General features: G+C 41.6%; 1 protein-coding gene across 7 annotated transcripts in view; it reads right to left on the reverse strand.

Annotated features, from left to right (window-relative positions):
- Positions 1-21,028, reverse strand: part of TFPI (tissue factor pathway inhibitor) — a 112,736-nt gene that overhangs the window by 23,822 nt on the left and 67,886 nt on the right. For 6 of the 7 annotated variants that reach the window (XM_073306125.2, XM_073306128.2, XM_073306122.2 and 3 more), the window contains exons 2-3: positions 18,687-18,805; positions 8,560-8,760 (exon numbers count right to left, since the gene is read on the reverse strand). In XM_073306125.2, coding sequence (XP_073162226.1) covers positions 8,560-8,760; positions 18,687-18,801 — 316 coding nt within the window. In that variant the 5' untranslated portion in view covers positions 18,802-18,805. Of the gene's footprint in view, positions 1-8,559; positions 8,761-18,686; positions 18,817-21,028 lie in introns of those variants that run through there. The other variant, XM_073306123.2, reaches the window with a different exon arrangement.

Genomic DNA, 21,028 nt, shown 5'->3' on the forward strand with positions numbered 1-21,028 from the left:
CTACTCTTCTGGCACAAAACAGGAAAGATTTATTGTGACTGTACAGCTCTGGACTTATTTCATTAACAGCCAGTTCAATAGTTTCTCTTGCTATTGGTTCTACCATATTACCCAAATATACTGCTGAGTTAATTTCTCCTGTGTAAGCTAACAACATTTCTGAGTAGCTTTGCTCTGCAATCAGGCACAGAATCATCCACCGTAGGTATTTTCCAATACAAGAAAAATGAGACAGCTTTTCTAAGATGGATATATAGGACACTGAACTGAGAATTAGGACCTGTGTGTAATTCTACTCATAATCAGTACAAATTGAACAAACATGAAAATTGCCTTTAAAAGTAATTTACTCCTCTGCCAAGTTTGTATTTCCCTTTCTTTATCTCTCTGTTGCAGAGGTGGATTTAGAGTAAAACACAGGGTGCCCTGGCATGGGGTCCCCCAACGACAGGGGCCCCCAGGGCTGGGCAGCTGTGGAGACAGAAGCTTGGTCCTGATGGCTCCTGCTGCAGGCTCCGCACCCAGCGGCAGCCAAGCTCCCCACACCCCCGCTTCTTATTTTGTTAGTAGTAAATGACTCCCTGGCTGTTCTCCCTCTTATCTTAGCTGGCTCAGAAATTTTGTATTCTTAGCCTACTGACCTATTTACTTATATTTAGCACAAACCTTCCATTTTCAGCCTAATAATTAATTTACCTCCCTAATCCTATCTTCTAAGAAATAAGGCCTCCCTCATCTGCTTAATTACTTATGTCATGTCAGGCCTTTGTTCAGTGCTTGCTCCAAAGCATCTTTCATTTCTGGGGTTTATGTGAGAGGTCCATGGAAGATGCATGCACATCCCATTATTGCTGAAGTGCTGTGGCAGTGGACATTTCATGGGTATCTCTTAGGTGTTTGTTTATTTCTGATACATTTCTCTTTTAAACAAGCATTTCTCATTTTGCGAATTTTCTTTAATCCCTAAATTTAAAATATTAACAACAAACATTTGTTTGCAGCATAGATATATCTGTGTTGAAACACTGGCAACATTAAGATGTATTTAAGCAGTTAAAATAATGCTGAGATATTATAGTTGGAGCACCAGATTCAACAATAAGATCCAGTTCTACTGAATCATGCTGGAGAAACTAGATTAACTAGCCCGTTAACCTGGGTTTATGGTTAACTGGCACTGAAGGTGAATTTTGGCCATAAAGCCATTGTATCTGGCCCCTATACTACCTGTCACCTTCCTAGTTACTGGTGTAGAGAAGGCACAACAGATGCTCCTATATTGTGCCCATCCCTGTCTGCAAATTCAGCCCCGTTGGTCCATTAGCATCTGCCACAGAGCTGCTGTTAGGTTACCTACTAGGTATCTTAAATAGGCCTGAGGCCAGACCTATACACAGTGGGTCAGATTCTCAACTGATTCCATTTCAGTCTATGAAACTATGCCCATTTACCCCAGCTGAGATTCTGGCATGGGGGGATTGGATCAGAAGACAGCAAAGATTAGTTTTATACCACCTTTAAAAGCTTTACCAGGATTTGCCCCAACACCTTTTGCCTTTGGAGTTTAGGGAGCTGCCCTCTTCTTCCTGCCTCAGACTGTCTCTAACAACCCAACTGCATTAGATTGAGGAGAAAAGAACCATGTGGTGAGATCGAGTTCCTCCCATGGAACCTTACTGATTACACATGCACATGACTCCTGTAAAATCTTCACCCTTGATTCATTATGTATCAACCTTTCTTTCCTTACTCGTATCTCCTCTATCATGCTGGACCATTCCAAGTGACCAGAGGGTTACATGTTGGCATGAGGTACATGCAAGAGACTTCCCTACCCTGGACCTGGTATCAGAAGAGGAGAGAGAAAATGCTTTGGTGTTCCAGCTGATTCCCAAGTCCTGATGACAACGGAAATGTGCCAAGTGTCAGTCTGGTGGAGAGAAAACATGAGGCTAATCCTCACATTCCAAAATCATGACCTTTTTAGCATCAAAAACAAATCAAGAAAGGAGTTTTGTTTGCTATTCTGATATATGTGCTTTGTGTTCTTGAGTAGCACAAATCCCCATGACTACAAACATATTTTTCTAATCAAAAAGTTGTATGCCATTGTACAACTGATAAAGACTCCTTTAAACAAATGTTTTTCCCTTTGGATAATTTTGGTGGAGAATAAAGATTTTTTTTTAGGATAAATACTTACATGGCTTTTGATTTTCAATGGCTCCAATTATAACTGAGTTTGTATGGGTTTCTTTTATGAAAGCTTAATAAATATTGAAAATAATTTCTGGATTGGTTGCTTACAGGATAAATTAAATTAAACTCCTGACACAAATTTATGAATATGACCCTAAAGGAGGAATTTTGGTCTAGAAATCCCAATGGTAGTTAAATATACAAGATCTATGCCAAATAGGAATGATACACTTTGACTAATTTATATTTTTCTTTTTAAAATTTACATTAATATTACATAAGTTGTAATGAAAAATAGTATTAGTTATTTGTGATTCAAAGACACGTTTGTTACAGAAATATATGATGATAACCAATATGCATTTATGGGGGCCAGGGACTCATCTGCTTTGTGGAGCACAAAATCTTTCACATAATCTTCACTTAGGTTTTGATGTATCTAAGCACTTACGCGTGTGTTTGACTTTAGGCAGCAAAGTCATTCCATTGACTTTAAGCCTATGCTTTAGTGCTTTCCTGAATCAGACTTTTAGCAAATTAAAAAAAGAACTCCATAAATATTCCACAGTGAACCCATAAGATTTAATTCTATGTAGGACAAATAGCTAAAGAGATTGACGGGGCAGTCTGGAGCAGCCAAGAAAGGAAAGATAAGAAGTGGGAATGGACTTGGATGTGATTACTCATGCTGGCTTTGTGTACTGGATCAAGAGATTCCAGGTTTCATGTTCACCGGAGTTGAACTCCTGTCCTGGCTGGATTTCCTGCCAACAACAATCTCCCTCCTACATCTGGAAGTTTCTTAAAATGATTATTTTAAAAAACAAGGCTAAAAAAAACATTTGAATTGTACAGTATTATTGTAGGCTAATGAACATCCAAATAGGTAGGGAAAAACCCCATAGAAATCTGTATTTAAAAGGAATAGAGGAAAAAAACAACTTTGTAAAGGCCTTTGATAAACTGTATTAACTTCTACAAAAAATAATTCTGGGCACATGGCTGCAAAAATACCAACTACTATCTGCACTGCAGGAAAAGGAAATTCAAAAGATGATGTAAAGACTGTACACCCCTCCTCAACCCATTCAGAAGTGATTCTCCAGTGGGGTTACTGAGCTCAGTTAGAACTGGGGTAGATTGGCACAGCTTCATTGAGCTCAGTAGAATCACATTTGTTTGAATGTAGCTTTCAGTGTCTACAAGAAAAGCATCTTTCTGAATTTATTCAGCCTGTTCTTTCACACTCTGAAATGCTGATTAATGCTACCTTAATTGCTATAGAATCTTCGGTGGCTCCAGCATCATGGGTATCTCATCTGTCACATATTAGCATATCATTATTTTTGGTACATCATTTTTACACACACTTGCTGCTGGCTGAACTTCAGTTTTTAATCTCAATGACACCAGGGTAAATACAGGGCAAACTACTCATCTGAAACCCCTAGATTTAGAACAGATTTAGGCTGCTTTCCGCTGTTGCAACTTCACTTTTAGAGGAATTTCTGCCTTGGAGGCTCAGTTCTGAGTCTGAGCAGAAGCCAATAAAACAGAGTCTTAAACTAGTCCATTGTCCAGAAAGCTACACTGAAAGATCTGCTGATGGAAGGGTTAGTAGTGACACAGTCATTATCATTGTCACAGATCATTGTTGAAATTTTGCAGTGAAATTTCTATGTCATCAGAGGTAGCTTAGTGTGCGACATGACAGCTTCAAAGCAGAATCCTCATAAAATAGAATAATTTTAAAAAATTATAATTAAACCCACATTGGTTCTAAAATTTGAAATTCAAACATTTGACCTGATAGGAAATCAGACAGTTTGCAGTGGGGTAGGGGATGTTCTAGTGGGCTAAATGTAGGACTAAGTTCGATAATACAATAGACTGGTGCAGACTGATCAGAAAAAAGGTGTAAGTGGTTAATGATGTAAGTTGCACTGATTTGGCATTCAGTGAGTGTACAAAATGAGTACAACTGTCTGGGAGAATCCAAGGACGCAGTAGGTGGCAACGGAATTAACAGGAGGGTGGTAAAATAACTTAATCTTCATGTGAGTTGCTTGTCTGTTAATTTCTGCCCCCTCAACATGTATATTGCCCACCCACTGAATGCAAAATTGGTGCAAGGTATACTATTGATATGTATATCTGTTAACATACTTCAGCACATATGTCATTCTTAAACTCAGGCTTCCATGAGAGTTCCTTCTTTTTAGTTGACCTTGCTTACTGAATTTAGCCCACTACTTCAGACCAGTTAGGCCTCAAACACCCCATTAGATAGGAATCCTCACCACCATATGACAGATGGGGAAACTAAATCAAAGAGCAGTTAAATGACTTCCCCATGGTCACACAGCAAATCATTGGAATAAAATCCAGGTTCTTAATCCTATGCCTACCCCCACTATTCATTAAGGAAGCAATATACCTTGTTACTTTTGAAACAACAATCCCTCATCTGTAATCCTGGCTTTGACCCAAATTCATTCTATGGAGGTGACTAAGTGTTAAACTCTCTACCTTTATTTCCCTACCTGTAATAAAGAGGTAATAGAATATTTATTTATGGTACCTAGTTCCTGGGAGGATTAGTTAATGTTCGCAAACTATGAGGAGAAGCACTCTATACAGTAAGTGCTAAGTATCAGCAAGAAACATTTTAGCCCTTGAGGTGACCTGCACACCTGCTCTCTTATCTGTTCTCCCCTCTCATCATTCTACACTTAGAGGGAAAATAGGCACATTAAGAAGCTGTTTGGGATTGGGCTAGTGACATGGCTCTTAGCCAGGGTGGGCAAACTTTTTTGACTGAGGGCCACATCTGGGTATGGAAATAGTATGGCGAGCCATGAATGCTCACATAATTGGGGGTTGGGGTGTGGGAGGGTGTGAGGGCTCCGGCTGGGGGTGCGGGCTCTGTGGTGGGTTCAGAAATGAGGAGTTCAGTGTGCAGGAAGGGGCTCCGGGCTGGGGCACAGGGTTGGGGTCTGGGGGAGTAAGGGTTCCAGCTGGGGGTGTGGGCTCTGGGGATGAGGGTTTGGGGTGCAGAAGGGTGCTCTGGGCTGGGACCGAGGGGTTCAGATGGCAGGAGGGGGATCAGATCTGGGGCAGGAGGTTGGGGCGTGGGAGGGGGTCGGGGTGCAGGCTCCGAGCGGCACTTACCTCAAGCAGTTCCCAGAAGCAGTGGCATGTCCAGCCTCCGGCTCCTAAACGGAGGCGCGGCCAGGCAGCTCCGCTCACTGCCCCGCAGCTCCGCTCGCTGCCCCATCCAGAGGCGCTGCTCCTGCAGCTCCCATTAGCCGCGGTTCCCTGATCCCACTCCCCTACTGGAGCACCGGAGCGGGGCAAGCCCTGGACCCTACTCCCCAGCAGGTGCTTGAGGGCCAGAATAAAATATCTGAAGGGCCAGATGCAGCTCCCGGGCTATAGTTTGCCCACCCCAGCTCTTGGCAGCTTTTATATGGACACAGACACATTTAGGATGTCATCTAGGGCCCACAGAAATCAAGAGAAAGACTCCCATTGACTTCACTGGGCTTTGGGTCAGGCCTTAGTGACAGACTCCGAATTAATAGACATGACTGGTGATGGAGAAGAAAACAGATTGCCCTTTGCATCTAGCATGTAACACAGACACAGCACAATGCTGTGAACTGCGTCTTCTTAAAGCTGCAGCATCTCTGGGTCAGAACAGCAGAAAAGGGTCTTTTGAATTCTTATTGTGAACTAGTTTCTAAATGATTTTCCAGAATTAAGTATTTTTTTTATGAGATAATTTTTTTTGCCAAGCATAAAGGTGACACATACTATTCCCAGGAGGTCAGTTTTTATCCTGCAATTCTGGCCTGATGCCTAGACTACATCAGCATATTTCCAGAGATATGAGGAGGCCTGTTACAGGGGCATGCTTTGAACATGGTGAGGACAAACAAAATGACACTTACTGACGTTTGCACAGAAACCTATCAGAAGGGCCCTCAGATTGTTTCACAGAAAGACAAGACAGCTTAGTTATGAATCTATCTCAAACGGTCTGTGCAGTTCTCAGCCTAGGAATGACTTAATCCCTTATGTCAGTGGGTTTCCTGGGCCCATTACTATTTAATGCCATATTTTGCAATTGGGCAACAGAGGGTTTGTGACTAAAAGTCGATTTCTGTTAAGGACACAGGATTAGATGAATCCTTTAATCTTAATGGATTCATACATCATTTGTATGAAACTGTAGTAGATCCTCCTTACACAATATTCAGTTTAGTATCAAGTTCAGACAAAGCGATACTTCCCAACCACAAATTGCTGACATCTATGAGAGATAAACAAGGAAATAGGGGATATACCACCATCACATCAAAATGACTTCTGTGATTGATATGAGATTTTAATATGCTGTATGAGGAGTTTTCCTAATTATGTTGAACTTAAGGTGTAATTTTTAAAGGTGTGGCACACCTACAGGCCCTTTGGAAGTGAGCAGGAGGTTTAGGTGTTCAGTTCTTACAAAAAAATTATCAAGCCATTCAATTTCCCACCCATTTCAATAGCAGAGTAAACACTACACACATTTCATCCAGAATGACAGCATAACTGCACATTTGGCATCTTAACAGTATATCTTGGTATGCACCCTATTACTTTGTTTCTACCAGTTAGCTGATGAAGCCTCATTCGGACTGTAAAACTGAGCAATTACAGGCATTACAGAGAAACAATGATTAAGGATATTACTAGTGAGCAGTATTAATGATTATTTCTGCCCCATTTGCCAAGCAGCTGTAGCAAATGTCTGAGGTCTTGCAGATTGTCTTCTCAGTGTAGGAGAAGCTGGGGATGTAAGTCTGGGTTATTTTAAGAATAACCTTATTTACACCGGTCCCGGAACAGAGGGGTTTATCAGCATGTAGACAATCCCTTCCTTCAGCAGCGTCTGCCTCAAGAATTGATTTTACACAGCTACCCTTACCCAGAACCTTGCATAAAAAACCTTCACACCATGTCTTCCCAAGACAGAAGATTTGCTCACACTAATTAGAGTTCAGAGTAACAGCCGTGTTAGTCTGTATTCGCAAAAAGAAAAGGAGTACTTGTGGCACCTTAGAGACTAACCAATTTATTTGAGCATAAGCTTTCGTGAGCTACAGCTCACTTCATCGGATGCATACCGTGGAAACTGCAGCAGACTTTATATATACACAGAGAATATGAAACAATACCTCCTCCCACCCCACTGTCCTGCTGGTAATAGCTTATCTAAAGTGATCATCAGGTGGGCCATTTCCAGCACAAATCCAGGTTTTCTCACCCTCCACCCCCCCCACACAAATTCACTCTCCTGCTGGTGATAGCCCATCCAAAGTGACAACTCTTTACACAATGTGCATGACAATCAAGTTGGGCTATTTCCTGCAAGGATGAGCTATTACCAGCAGGAGAGTGAGTTTGTGTGTGTATGGGGGTGGGGGGATGTGAGAAAACCTGGATTTGTGCAGGAAATAGCCCAACTTGATTGTCATGCACATTGTGTAAAGAGTTGTCACTTTGGATGGGCTATCACCAGCAGGAGAGTGAATTTGTGTGTGGGGGGGGGGAGGGTGAGAAAACCTGGATTTGTGCTGGAAATGGCCCACCTGATGATCACTTTAGATAAGCTATTACCAGCAGGACAGTGGGGTGGGAGGAGGTATTGTTTCATATTCTCTGTGTATATATAAAGTCTGCTGCAGTTTCCACGGTATGCATCCGATGAAGTGAGCTGTAGCTCACGAAAGCTTATGCTCAAATAAATTGGTTAGTCTCTAAGGTGCCACAAGTACTCCTTTTCTTTTTACTAATTAGAGTGCGTCTACACTGTAATCACGGGGTATAATTACAGCTTGACTAGGCCTACTTAAACTAGCTTTATTCAAGCTCTCTCCGGTCCCAGAGCAGTGCCATTGTGGCAGGGCGCACTGTATGAACCCACCTGGAACCCTGGATAACTGCTCCTGGTGCTAGCCCACATGTACCAATGCTGCAGCTTCACTGCTCCCGGACCAGAGTTTAGCTAGATTAAAGCTAGCTTGGGTCCGTCCGCTGAGCTGTACTCTCACCCCGGGACACCACACCTAGAGACATACGCCTCAAAAAAGAATTTGGATGACTATGTAGCAGCAGCATCTGGTGACCCCTCCAGTTATAACAGTATTATTGTGATTAGTATTATTATTGAGATAGCCCCGACAGGCAGGAGGCCCCATGGTTCTGGGAAACATAAACAAGAGATGGTCTCTGCCCCTAAGAGCTCACAGTCTAGATATAAGACACCAGACGAATATAAAGAATGTGCAGGAGGACAGGAGAAAGGATACTGACCTGATACCACGCACATCTCCTGGCATTCTTCTAGTGTTATGAAGTTGTTCTCATTGCCATGGCATCCACCGTATTCAAACATCTCACATTGGCGGGTTTGAATGTTGAAGTAATACCTTGTATATATTGCTTTACATTCACCGCCATCCGCCTTCAAAGCACAGATTGAATTTCGTAGCTTGAGAGGTGGTAAAGCAGCACCTATGATGGTGGGGAGAAAGGTCGTATGACACTCAATGTTGTGCAGTTAGTTTGGGAATTTAGGTATATCTTTAAGGGGTTTAGAGATTTAAACTCTGGCCCAGATTACAGATCTGACCCCAAGACCATTTTACCTTTACTCTGCCCCCTTGCCCTTGCACTCTTTGAAAGGCATGGCACAATGTTTAGCCCTTGATGTTTTGTACAGTTTTAATATATGATTATAAAAAATAATGTATCGGAACCCCAGTTCTGGGAGTGGAACTCTGATTGCTGAAGGATTTCTATATCCTATCAAAACAGCTCAAATTTTAGAACATAAGAAGGGCCACACTGGGTCAGACCAATGGTTCATCTAGCTCAGCACCTGTCTTCTGACAGTGGCTAGTACAAGATATTTCAGAGGGAATGAACAGACCAGGGCAATTAGTGAGTCATCCATCTGCTGTCATCCCTCCTAGCTTCTGGCAAACAGAAGCTAGGGACGCTCAGAGCATGGGATTGCATCTCTGATCATCCTGGCTAATAACTATTGATGGACCTATCCTCCATGAATTTATCTAGTTCTTTTTTGAACCCCATTATAATTTTGGCCTTCATGACATCCCTAGCAATGAGTTCCACAGGTTGACTGTGGGTTGTGTGAATAAGTACTTCCTTTTGTTTGTTTTAAACCTGCTGCCTACTAATTTCATTGGATGATCCCTAGTTCTTGTGTTATCATCTGCATACAGGTTTCAGACTAAACATCTACAACTAGACAGTTGAAAAACTGTCATCAAAACAGTTTTCGATCAAAACTTTTTTTTGATTGAACCAATTTTTTTTGTCAAATTATACAGATTTTGGTGAAATTCTCTTTTGAACACAACTGGAAAAGCTATTCTGAAAATGTCACAAAAGGTTGTTTCACTATTTTCTAAATGGTAAGTTTCAATGGTGTTCCTTTGACTTTTTCTTTTGAAATTTACTTTATATTACACACTAAAGTAAAAAGAAAGAAAAATGATCAAAATAAAAAATTATTTCAATTGACCCAAAATTAAAATCATTTTGGAATTTTGTTTTGCATTTTTTTTAATGTTGGTGTGTGTGTGGGGGGGTGTCTTTTAATCTCAATTGGAAAATAAATTAAAATCGTACCTTTTTTGTTCAGAATAGAAAATCCATTTTCTGACCCACTCTATTTAAACTACCTACTTCCCTTTAGATGACCCTTAGATTTAACAACCCTTTTTTTGCTCTAGGTAAAATAGAACTTCCTGCCATTTGAGTGAAAAAAATACCTGCCACTCAGAGAAGGTAGACATTTGGGGCTAGACTGGAGCTTAAAAAAGTGAGGGTTTTTTTTTTACTGCACTGCAATGGGACTTAGCCAAAATTTCTCCTCAGCTATTGATGCAAAAGTGAAAGAGCAGCTGCTATACTGTGCACTTCTTGGGACCTGCAGGAAGAATTCTGGTTTCTGTGAAAGAGTGAAGTGTGTGCTTCGTTCAATGCCTGGTGAACTCAAATCTGCTCTCCAACCCTCCTTCCAGGTAACTAGCACTCACAGGGCACTAGCAGAGAGCAGTACCGAAGTCACCCAATGGACAGCAACCAGCCCTCGTGCAGAGGGTGCGAGGTAGGGAGAGGGCTCCTCCCATTCTCCCCCTCTTATCTTCCACCCAAAAAATATTGGGCACAGTTGAGCCTTTGTAGTTGTTTCTGTTTAGATCTCTTAGATGTTAATGCTATTAAATAATTAAGATGACGCCATACACCAGACAAATGCTGCTGGAAATGGGCTAGAATGAGTAGGAAACCCCGGCACTGAAATAGAAGGCAGCCTTTGAACAAACAAAACCAGAATGGTACTCCAGAGGGCAGCACCATTCTATTAAATAACACACACTACTAAGTCATAAACCTATTCATTGCAACTCATAGGACTGCACAAGCACTCCTATTTTTTAACTTTATTAAGAAGTAGATCTGTAAAATTATTAAGGTGTACACAACTTTAGAATATTTAGATTAAAGTAAATTGACTTGAGTTGAAAAGCTGAAATCTATGTTTTAATATGCAATAGCTTGATAGTATTAACATATTGACATATTAACTATAGTAGACCTCTTGTTAGCTAGACTGTACTGCTGAGATTGTATGGGGATGTTAAGACAGCACTGTAGTTGAAGACCGAGTTAAGTACCCCTGTGGATGAAGCTCTTTCACTGTTTACATTATACTGTGCACCCTTTTTTCCCTCCTAGGGTTGTAAAAGTTTTAGAGGTGTATGCGTGTGTTTTTATCGAAAGCCAGATTGACAGCACTTCAAACTGAAGCCTTCTACTTACCCATAGAACAAACACAAAATAGAATATGGTAGTGAAAGATTTTCCTCACCAAAATTAGTCAGAGTCAGGGGTAGGTTATTCTCCTTATGCCAATTAAAGCATTGAGCGCTCTTAAGACTGCCCACAAGGATTCCCATGCAATGGCCCAGGGACAAGGCGAGAGAGAAAGGGGACAAGAACCGACATCACATCACAACTGACACTAAGTGGAATCTGAGTACCCAGTCTCAGTTAAGAAGCTAATGCGGTCTGGTCCCTCCAGTCCCTCCAAGACAGTGACCAGCTCCAAGCACTTCTGGTCCCTCCAAGTCAGGCTAAAGACACGATGGTAAAAACTCTGCATTGCTGTTGGCCAAACTGTGCCCATTCTCTGATATTTATTTTTTAATTTTCAAAAATAGCCTAATTAAAAAAAACCCCAAAGGCCAGATTTATGCTGATTTACACTACCCAAGACTCTATTCACTTAAATGGAACTATATAAATTGCAGGGAGAGGGCTAATTTCCACTACTACTACTATCATAACTTCATGGCCTTTAAATGAACCCTTTAACAATTAATGACAGGTTTCAGAGTAACAGCCGTGTTAGTCTGTACAGAACGCCACTAGCCGTCACCTTCAGCCCCCAACTAAAACCCCTCCAACGCATTATTAAGGATCTACAACCTATCCTAAAGGATGACCCAACACTCTCACAAATCTTGGGAGACAGGCCAGTCCTTGCCTACAGACAGCCCCGCAACCTGAAGCAAATACTCACCAACAACCACATACCACACAACAGAACCACTAACCCAGGAACTTATCCTTGCAACAAAGCCCGTTGCCAATTGTGCCCACATATCTATTCAGGGGACACCATCACAGGGCCTAATAACATCAGCCACACTATCAGAGGCTCGTTCACCTGCACATCCACCAATGTGATATATGCCATCATGTGCCAGCAATGCCCCTCTGCCATGTACATTGGTCAAACTGGACAGTCTCTACGTAAAAGAATAAATGGACACAAATCAGATGTCAAGAATTATAACATTCATAAACCAGTCGGAGAACACTTCAATCTCTCTGGTCACGCAATCACAGACATGAAGGTCGCTATCTTAAAACAAAAGAACTTCAAATCCAGACTCCAGCGAGAAACTGCTGAATTGGAATTCATTTGCAAATTGGATACTATTAATTTAGGCTTAAATAGAGACGGGGAGTGGCTAAGTCATTATGCAAGGTAGCCTGTTTCCTCTTGTTTTTTCCTACCCCCCTCCCCAGATGTTCTGGTTTAACTTGGATTTAAACTTGAAGAGTGGTCAGTTTGGATGAGCTATTACCAGCAGGAGAGTGAGTTTGTGTGTGTATGGGGGTGGGGGGGATGTGAGAAAACCTGGATTTGTGCAGGAAATAGCCCAACTTGATTGTCATGCACATTGTGTAAAGAGTTGTCACTTTGGATGGGCTATCACCAGCAGGAGAGTGAATTTGTGTGGGGGGGGTGGAGGGTGAGAAAACCTGGATTTGTGCTGGAAATGGCCCACCTGATGATCACTTTAGATAAGCTATTACCAGCAGGACAGTGGGGTGGGAGGAGGTATTGTTTCATATTCTCTGTGTATATATAAAGTCTGCTGCAGTTTCCACGATATGCATCTGATGAAGTGAGCTGTAGCTCACGAAAGCTTATGCTCTAATAAATTGGTTAGTCTCTAAGGTGCCACAAGCACTCCTTTTCTTTTAACAATTAATGTCTTCTATTATGAGAACATGAGAGATTGTAAAGGACACAGTCAGATTTTATGTTCCTAAAACAGGTAGCTAGGCAACAAAATCTGGATCTAAGTGCCTAATTTTAGTCGCTTCCATTTGAAAATTGTTGCTAATGGTCTGTAGCTCAGTTTCCTCATCTATAAGATATTTACAGGTTTTTCCATCATAAAATGCTGATTCACTGAAATCTGCACCTTCCATAGGAATGATTCTGTCAAAATTCTGATGGAACTAGGTAGGTTTTAAATGGAACCGTGCTTGTCAGGCAGATTTCTGATGCAAATATGTCTGGTTTGCTGCCAACTTGCCTGACCTCACAGGTCTGTGGCTCCTAGGCAGCTTGGTCTCCTAGGCTTCCCAGGTCCAAGCAGCAGGCCAGGGGGGCTGCTGAAGAGTCAGGGTTCCAGGGATTTCCAGGTCTCTGCCAGGTGGGCCACCTCACAGTCAGGGCTTCCAAACATCCTGGCTACGGGGCAGCCGAGAAGCCCAGAGAGCTCCAGTTCCTCATTCAGCTCTGTCATTTAGTCCTTTTGAAAAGGCAATTTTGGAATTCCCATGCCATAGGAAATGTCTCAGTTTCATTTTTGATTCTATTCTGCAACCAATTTTTTTGTTGTTGAAATTTTGGAACTTCCCACAAAATGGGATTCCCAGTTTCCATCCAGGTCCAGTTATTTACCTACCTCAAACAGGTGTTGTGGGGGTCAGTTCATACTGGTTGAAATGTGTGCTGAGATCCTTAGATAGCGGGTATCATATCAAAGTGTTAGTGATCCTTTCTTCTCGGAATACACATGAAAATTCAAGCCTCTAAAATAAACTGGGTCACTGGCCCAAATCAATCTAGGTCAGTGGGGCATGAAAAGAGGCTATGAAAATCTTTTGTGCTTCCCAGCCTCAAGAAGTCCAGACACATAGCTAACATCAACACATTAGCATCCTACACATTGCCACATCTATGCCATATGATACTGTCTCCATCTTATTAAGCCAAATTATAAGGCAGAACGAGCATGTAAATTTAATCATAGAACCCTACGATGAGGATGAAAAAATTACTACCTAAGAGGAGGTTTGCTGCTCAATGAATGAGAAGAATCATCTGTCTCAGCAACTAGCTATTTTCCAATCAAAGCCACAGAAACAAATTATTGTGTTACTTACTTCCCAAAGCCTTTCCTTTGTTTACAATGGGAATGACACTGGAACCACTGTTGTAACGTTGTAGGACTGCAAATGTGCATATTGTATGTGCCAGGTTCTACACTGTCTCAAGGTGTGGACACATTTATTTTCTTAAGAATTGTAGTATCAATATACATCCTCAAGCAGAGACTCAAGAAAATGTGCACCATTGAAGCCACAAAAGGCCAAATTCTCCCTTTTTGTACAAAGGCCAAGTAAATAAACTGTATGAAAAAGGGTTTTCTGTGGGATTCAGAAGATTGGAACCATCCCACCAGTCTCTGGAGAATTAATAGAGCTGTTTCTCATTGCTTTAAACTTGGCAGCTCTCATCTCTTTTAGTTGATTTGGAATTAGCTTTATTTTCCTTGCAATAATGAAGAGTTCTAAAATGGATGAGAGTTTGGCTGGTGGATCTGTATAGGCACACTTACAGGAACAGGCATGTGCCTAGCACCGCTCTGTTGATTACTGGTGTTGCAGATCCGCCTCCATACATAGTCTTCCGTTCCCTTCACTGTGGAACTACACTGATTTTGCTGCATTTTGTTCCCTACATTCTGGTGGTGTACCTAGAATTCACACCTTAGTGAAGGCTGATGAAATTTCAAAAGAATCATCTTTCCCTGAGGACTAATTTTAGGAAGAAAATAAATTAGGCATCCATATAATATGCCAGCCCAATAGAGTTTCAGAAGGAAAGTCTGTAAAGTCATCCCAGAGGTATATATACCCACAACCCAGGAATATTCTGTTTGATACACTAGAGATCAGAATTTGATCCAATTTCTCAGAAACATTGTTTTAAGAATGCTTACCGCTGAGCTTTTGGGCATAGGGTCCATGTACAGTGGCTACCATTTAAAAAGTCTGTATTTATTAACAGTTTCATCAGAGTGGTATGTCAGAGGCCTAATATAACATCTATATAATTCTGTTAGTAGGTCATGTTGTAGCTTGTGGCATGTATAACCCAGGTTTATGTGAACAGACAGGAAATATTGACAATGCTTGGTCAACACAGTTGAAAACGGCACTTTTTTTTTCTGGGTAGACATCCCCAAAGAGCCCAGCTTGACTTTTAGATCTTGAGTTGACTATTCAGGGCTAATGGTTCTAAAAAAATAAACAACCATCCTCTGCTTATCAAATTAATAGACTCAATACCGAAATCATGGAGACAATAAATATAGGATCCACAATGACATTGTTACCAACTCACTTTTCAGAACAGAACTACACTTTAACTCAGCTTTGAAAATAAAACTGAGGGATCCAGTCATCCACCATAGAAAGACTTCACACAGGAATATTTCAGAGCTTGTGTGTGTCGTGCTTTCTCTTTTGTTTGCTGAGGTTACTTATTTCGCTCCACGCCAGGCACCTTTTGTGAGTTATTCTTATCAGTAAAGATATGCTGTCGTCATTATAAGCTCTCTCATAAATGCCTTTTTTCTTTGATAGTATTATCAACACTAAGCAGCTTGTCATTGATGAAAAAGGGGTTTCTGTTTCACTCGCTCTGTCAGTTTCATTTGAGGACTGGCCACCCACACACTGCTAAGAGCTTTTCCTACCAGTATATCTGAATCCTCAGACTGTCACATTAATTCTTGATAAACTTTCACATCATAATAAAAAGCACATTTGAGGAGTAGTGACTCATTCGTTTTAAACTTCAGATCAAATAAAGGGCAAGCAGCCACAAGTGGTATCATGGGACACTTTTCGCAATGTAGAAACAGTTATGTAACAGGTTGGCATTTTCTGTAACTTTTTGATACCCTTATTCTTGTAATTATTTATTAGTTGAGCACTGACACTGTTCTCAGCACCATGCGGAACATATTGAAACACTCTCTATCCTGCTGAGCTTACAGTTTTCAAACTGCCGTAATTTAAACATGGAGGTTTTGATATAGGCTCTCTTATTCAAAAGGATCCCAGAGCATGATTTTACACATTCTTTGGGTTTAAGAACCACTTTATGCACCACAGAAATAGAACCTACGGTGGATTTCTGGAGTGACGTGGGAGCTGTTTAGCAGCATTCAGCACCACTCTACAACTGCTTAGGACAGGAAGTAAACACCATAAGTGAAATTCTGCCCTGAATGAAGTCAATAAGAGCTTTGCTATTGACTACAATGGGACCAAGATTTCACTCCACATCTAAGAAAAATTGCAGGAGGAATTGTAGGTAGGAAAAACCTAATTACAGAATAGGAATTTGATGAGAACGTGAGACAACAGCCCTCCTTTTGCTAAAAGTGCTATGGAGTCCTTAATAGATGCAAGAGGAGGACTTGGTTTCATATCTCAAAGACTAACATTTGTTTGATTTGGAATCTTGATCCAAGATGTTGGAATTCGAGTTCACGACTGGTTCTCAAGTTACTGGTTGTGAAAGAATCACAGGCTTGAGAAGGGGTTTGAGTTTTCCTTTGTGCTTAAAAGCAAAAACAAGTAGTACTCTGTAAGCACTGTGCTTTGTTGTTCATGACTCCTGCCCCCTCCCCCATCCCCAAAAAGATTGTGAAGATTAGTCTGCTAGGCTTTTTAGTTTAATAACTGAACTAGAAATTGAAATGGTCTGTGCAACAATTTATCAAGGCTGTTGAAATTGTAACAAGAAACAAGAATTTCAGAAGTTACTAGGAAGCGATGAGTTTGTCAAAAGAAAATGTTTGTTCTGTACAGTATAGGAAGGATGCATGCTATGCAAGGTCATGTCAACTTTTGAAAAAAAAGGAGTTTATTTATGGGCATCAAGGCTGAGAGGTAAACGTAAGGGCAAATTGTTCCAGAATGATCCAACCTGATTATGAAAGGAGGAAATTTATTTGGTGCAGAGCTAGGATGTTATTTTCAAATTTGGTGACACTGAATGGAATAAAATCCTACTACACTGACTATATTTCTATTGTAGCTGATGACTATGCAGAATTAATATTTTTATCTCATGAACATTGGTGAGGGTGATGACTGTTCATCCTGGGCCAGATACTCCCTCCCTGATGCTACAGCTATGAAGCCCATCCCGAGTCTATAGAGTGCTAATCCTATTCTGATATCCTCCCAGTCACTCAGTGGCTGCCACCTCCTGTTCTCAGACTCCATTCCCACTAGTCTTTAGGGATATTATCTATGAGATACTGTGTACTAAATGTTTTCCCTGCTCTGTGGTTATGGACTGGGGACGGGGGGGGGAGAAGAGGCATTGGTGTCTCTGGTTGATACATACAAGCTTCCTTTAAACTGGACACCCTGTTGGAGGATTCTCTGCTCCTTGAAGTCTTTAAACCATGATTTGAGGACTTCAATAGCTCAGACATAGGTGAGAGGTTTTTCGCAGGAGTGGGTGGGTGAGATTCTGTGGCCTGTGTTGTGCAGGAGGTCAGACTGGATGATCATAATGGTCCCTTCTGACCTTAGTATCTATGAATCTCTCTAAATTTGAGCTGCCAGCTGAGTGAGGTATCAAGCTACCAGGGTAACTCGGAGAGAGGCAGAGAAAGCATTTATTAAGACCCCCATACGCTATGTTCTTTGAAGGACTCAACAATTTGAGGGTCAAGATCCTGCTTCTCTCTCTTCCCATGGAAGAGAGGCAGGATGCAAAGAGGCCCACCTGGATGGAAGTTCATTTAAGAGAGCTTCTAGTCCCCTAAACAGCCTTGAACCAACTGTCCGCTACTCTTTCCATCATTCTGGGTTGGGCCCAACCTGTTGAGAATTAGGTCTGAATGCCTACTTACAGATGTGTGTATATGCCCATTACTGCCATGTCAGCATAGGCCAGTATTTGCCTTGTGTTGATGTTGTCATACTGTGTTCTGAATGGCTTAGAGAAAAAGACCTATTATGTTTTGAAAACTTCACCAAAATTTTTAAAGCGTGCCCTCTTACTTAGTTTTGCACATGAAGCTAATGTCACATGCAGTTAATACACTTGCCTGTGCACATGTAGTAACTGTGTATTGAAAATGGGCATGCCTGGAAAAAAAAACGGGTGTGCCTGGGTAAGGGGCAGTCTTTAATTGCACCATCAGAGGAACAACTCTGGAAGAGAAGAGCGATTCCATTAGCTCCTGTTTTATGGAGGGAAGGAGAGTGGTGTATCCCCACCCACTACCAGACTCATCATAGTCCTTCCCCTGGTACATGTGGAGAGTACAGCTATGATTCCACCTATTCCCCAAACACACAAGGAACAATCCTTACTCCCTGCCCAATTTCATAGGACACATTCACATTATAGCTCTTACGGAGTGATGTTAGCAGCTGGCATGGGTTTTGTTTGGAATTGTAGGGTTTCAAAAGGGTTGGGAGACAGTCCAGAAGCCTTAGCTTGGAAAGAGCTTCACAACTGGTTTATACACACACACACACACACACACACACACACAACTTCATAAGATCTGTCCATTTTTATGCCAGTTTCTTGGTATCTCACTGCAAGGGCTACAGTTCAATACATTATTTAGGACTGTTCTTTGCTCAGATAAGGTCCAGTTCTGCTTACACTGAGTTCAATAGGAAAGCCCCACTGGATTTCAGTGGTGAAGGTTAAGGTCCATGATTCTTGCTTCTTGCAATTTTCAGATAGCAAAAGGGTTAAACTTGTAAACTCTTACCTGGGATGTCCTGGTCTTCTTCTCCATTTTCTGAGTCTGCAGTCACATGCCATGGGACATAGCCCAACAACAGGAGTAAGGTAGTTAAGAAACAGCCTCTCTTCATTTCTTTCATCTTTCTGAGTAACATACAAATACAATAAATACTTAATAAAGTTTCCTGAGAAATAATGGTGTTCAAAATCTTATGAAAAAAATAAATCCTGATCCACAATATTTTGAACAGTATAATACACTTTTAAGTATATAACTAAGTACACTGTAGATCATGTGAGATATACATGTTAACAGAGAGAGATGTGTGTGCAAAGAAAACATAGGCCTAGATTCTCAGCTGTGCTCTGCAAGGGATCAGGTTGCAGCTCTCTGATTCTGAGATCCCATCCTCAGCGCAGATTAGAAACACAATTAAGAGTCACCAAGCAGTTATGTTTATTTTAAGCCACAATTTAAATCAGATCCCAGAGCATGGATTTCTTTAGATGCGGCATTTCAGTTTCCAAAGCCAACTTAAGGAGTTGAACTGAAAGAAGATTTTTGTTTGATCAACTAAATTGGACTGGTCTGCCTCCCAAGGCCTGTGAAAGTGAGGGATCTTTGTCCAGGATGGGTTGAAGATCATTGATGTTGCGTTGGAGAGGTTTTAGCTGAGGACTGTATGTGATGGCCTGTGGAGTTCTGTTGGTTTCTTTCTTGGGCTTGTCTTGTAGCAGGCGGCTTCTGGGTACAAGTCTGGCTCTGTTGATCTGTTTCCTTATTTCCTCATGTGGGTATCGTAGTTTTGAGAATGTTTGGTGAAGACCTTGTAGGTGTTGGTCTCTGTCTCGCCCACAGACAATCCGCCAACCTGAAGCATATTCTCACCAGCAACTACACACCGCACCATAGTAACTCTAACTCAGGAAACAATCCATGCAACAAACCTCGATGCCAACTCTGCCCACATATCCAGTGACACCATCACAGGACCTAACCAGATCAGCCACCCATCACCAGTTCATTCACCTGCATGTCCACCAATGTAATATACACCATCATGTGCCAGCAATGCCCCCCTGCTATGTACATCGGCCAAACTGGACAGTCCCTCCGTAAAAGGATAAATGGACACAAATCAGATATTAGGAAAGACAATATATAAAAACCTGTAGGAGAACACTTCAATCTCCCTGGACACATAATAGCAGATTTAAAGGTAGCCATCCTGCCGCAAAAAAACTTCAGGACCAGACTTCAAAGAGAAACTGCTGAGCTTCAGTTCATTTGCAAATTTGACACCATCAGCTCAGGATTAAACAAAGACTGTGAATGGCTCGCCAACTACAAAAGCAGTTTCTCCTCCCTTGGTGTTCACACCTCAACTGCTAGAAGAGGGCCTCATCCTCCCTGACTGAACTAACCTCGTTATCCCTAGCCTGATTCTTGCTTGTATATTTATACCTGCCTCTGGAAATTTCCACTACATGTATCCGATGAAGTGGGTATTCACCCACGAAAGCTTATGCTCCAATACATCTGTTAGTCTATAAGGTGCCACAGGACTCTTTGCCGCTTTAAGTGGACAATGAGATCACTGAGAAAAATTGTGCACCCACCAATTCCCCAATGCACAGGAGGATTATCCCCATTGCAACCCACCCTTTAGAAGAATGGAGCATGTACTTTTCTTCATTGCAGGCAACTCTCAAATAAGTGCAAGGACTACATTTGCTCCTTGCCCCTCACCCAGAGATTATCTCACCTAATAGTACCTAGATACAGGTAGTCAACATCATTGTTGTGCTTTAGGGCTAGATACATAATGGGACTTAGGGGCCTAACTTCTGCTTTAGGTGCCTAGGTCCAACATATAGTCACCACTGAGATCTAGAGTTGCCAATTTTGGTTGGATGTATTCCTGGAGATTTAATTAAAGATTAATGTTTAATTCCTGGAGACTCCAGGCCAATCCTAGAGGGTTGGTAACCCTACTGATATCCTCAAAACACCTACTCAGATGCTGCCTAATCCTGTAGGTGCTTACATTCCCTACTTGCCTACATTTCTTCCAGGAAAGTCTCTTAGGCATCTAAGTTTTCTCTGATTGGCATGTGCAAAACCACCTATGTTCCAATGCTGCCAAGTTGCTCAGCTCCTTAACTTGCACCTAAGCCCCAGCAGGATTCTCACCCAACCTGACAATCTCTTCCCTGCCCCCCCCCCCTTCTTGTAAACTCAGACACAGAAGAAGAACAGGCCTATTACCTCAGTCCTGCCTGGCTGTGCCTGTTACATCAGAAACATGGGAGGTGTCATTTTCTTTGGCTATTTGAACATGGATTTATGAGAGGAATTCTGTCTGA

This window comes from Lepidochelys kempii, chromosome 11 (genome assembly GCF_965140285.1).
Source record: "Lepidochelys kempii isolate rLepKem1 chromosome 11, rLepKem1.hap1, whole genome shotgun sequence".
In the NCBI taxonomy this organism is placed as follows: domain Eukaryota; kingdom Metazoa; phylum Chordata; order Testudines; family Cheloniidae; genus Lepidochelys; species Lepidochelys kempii.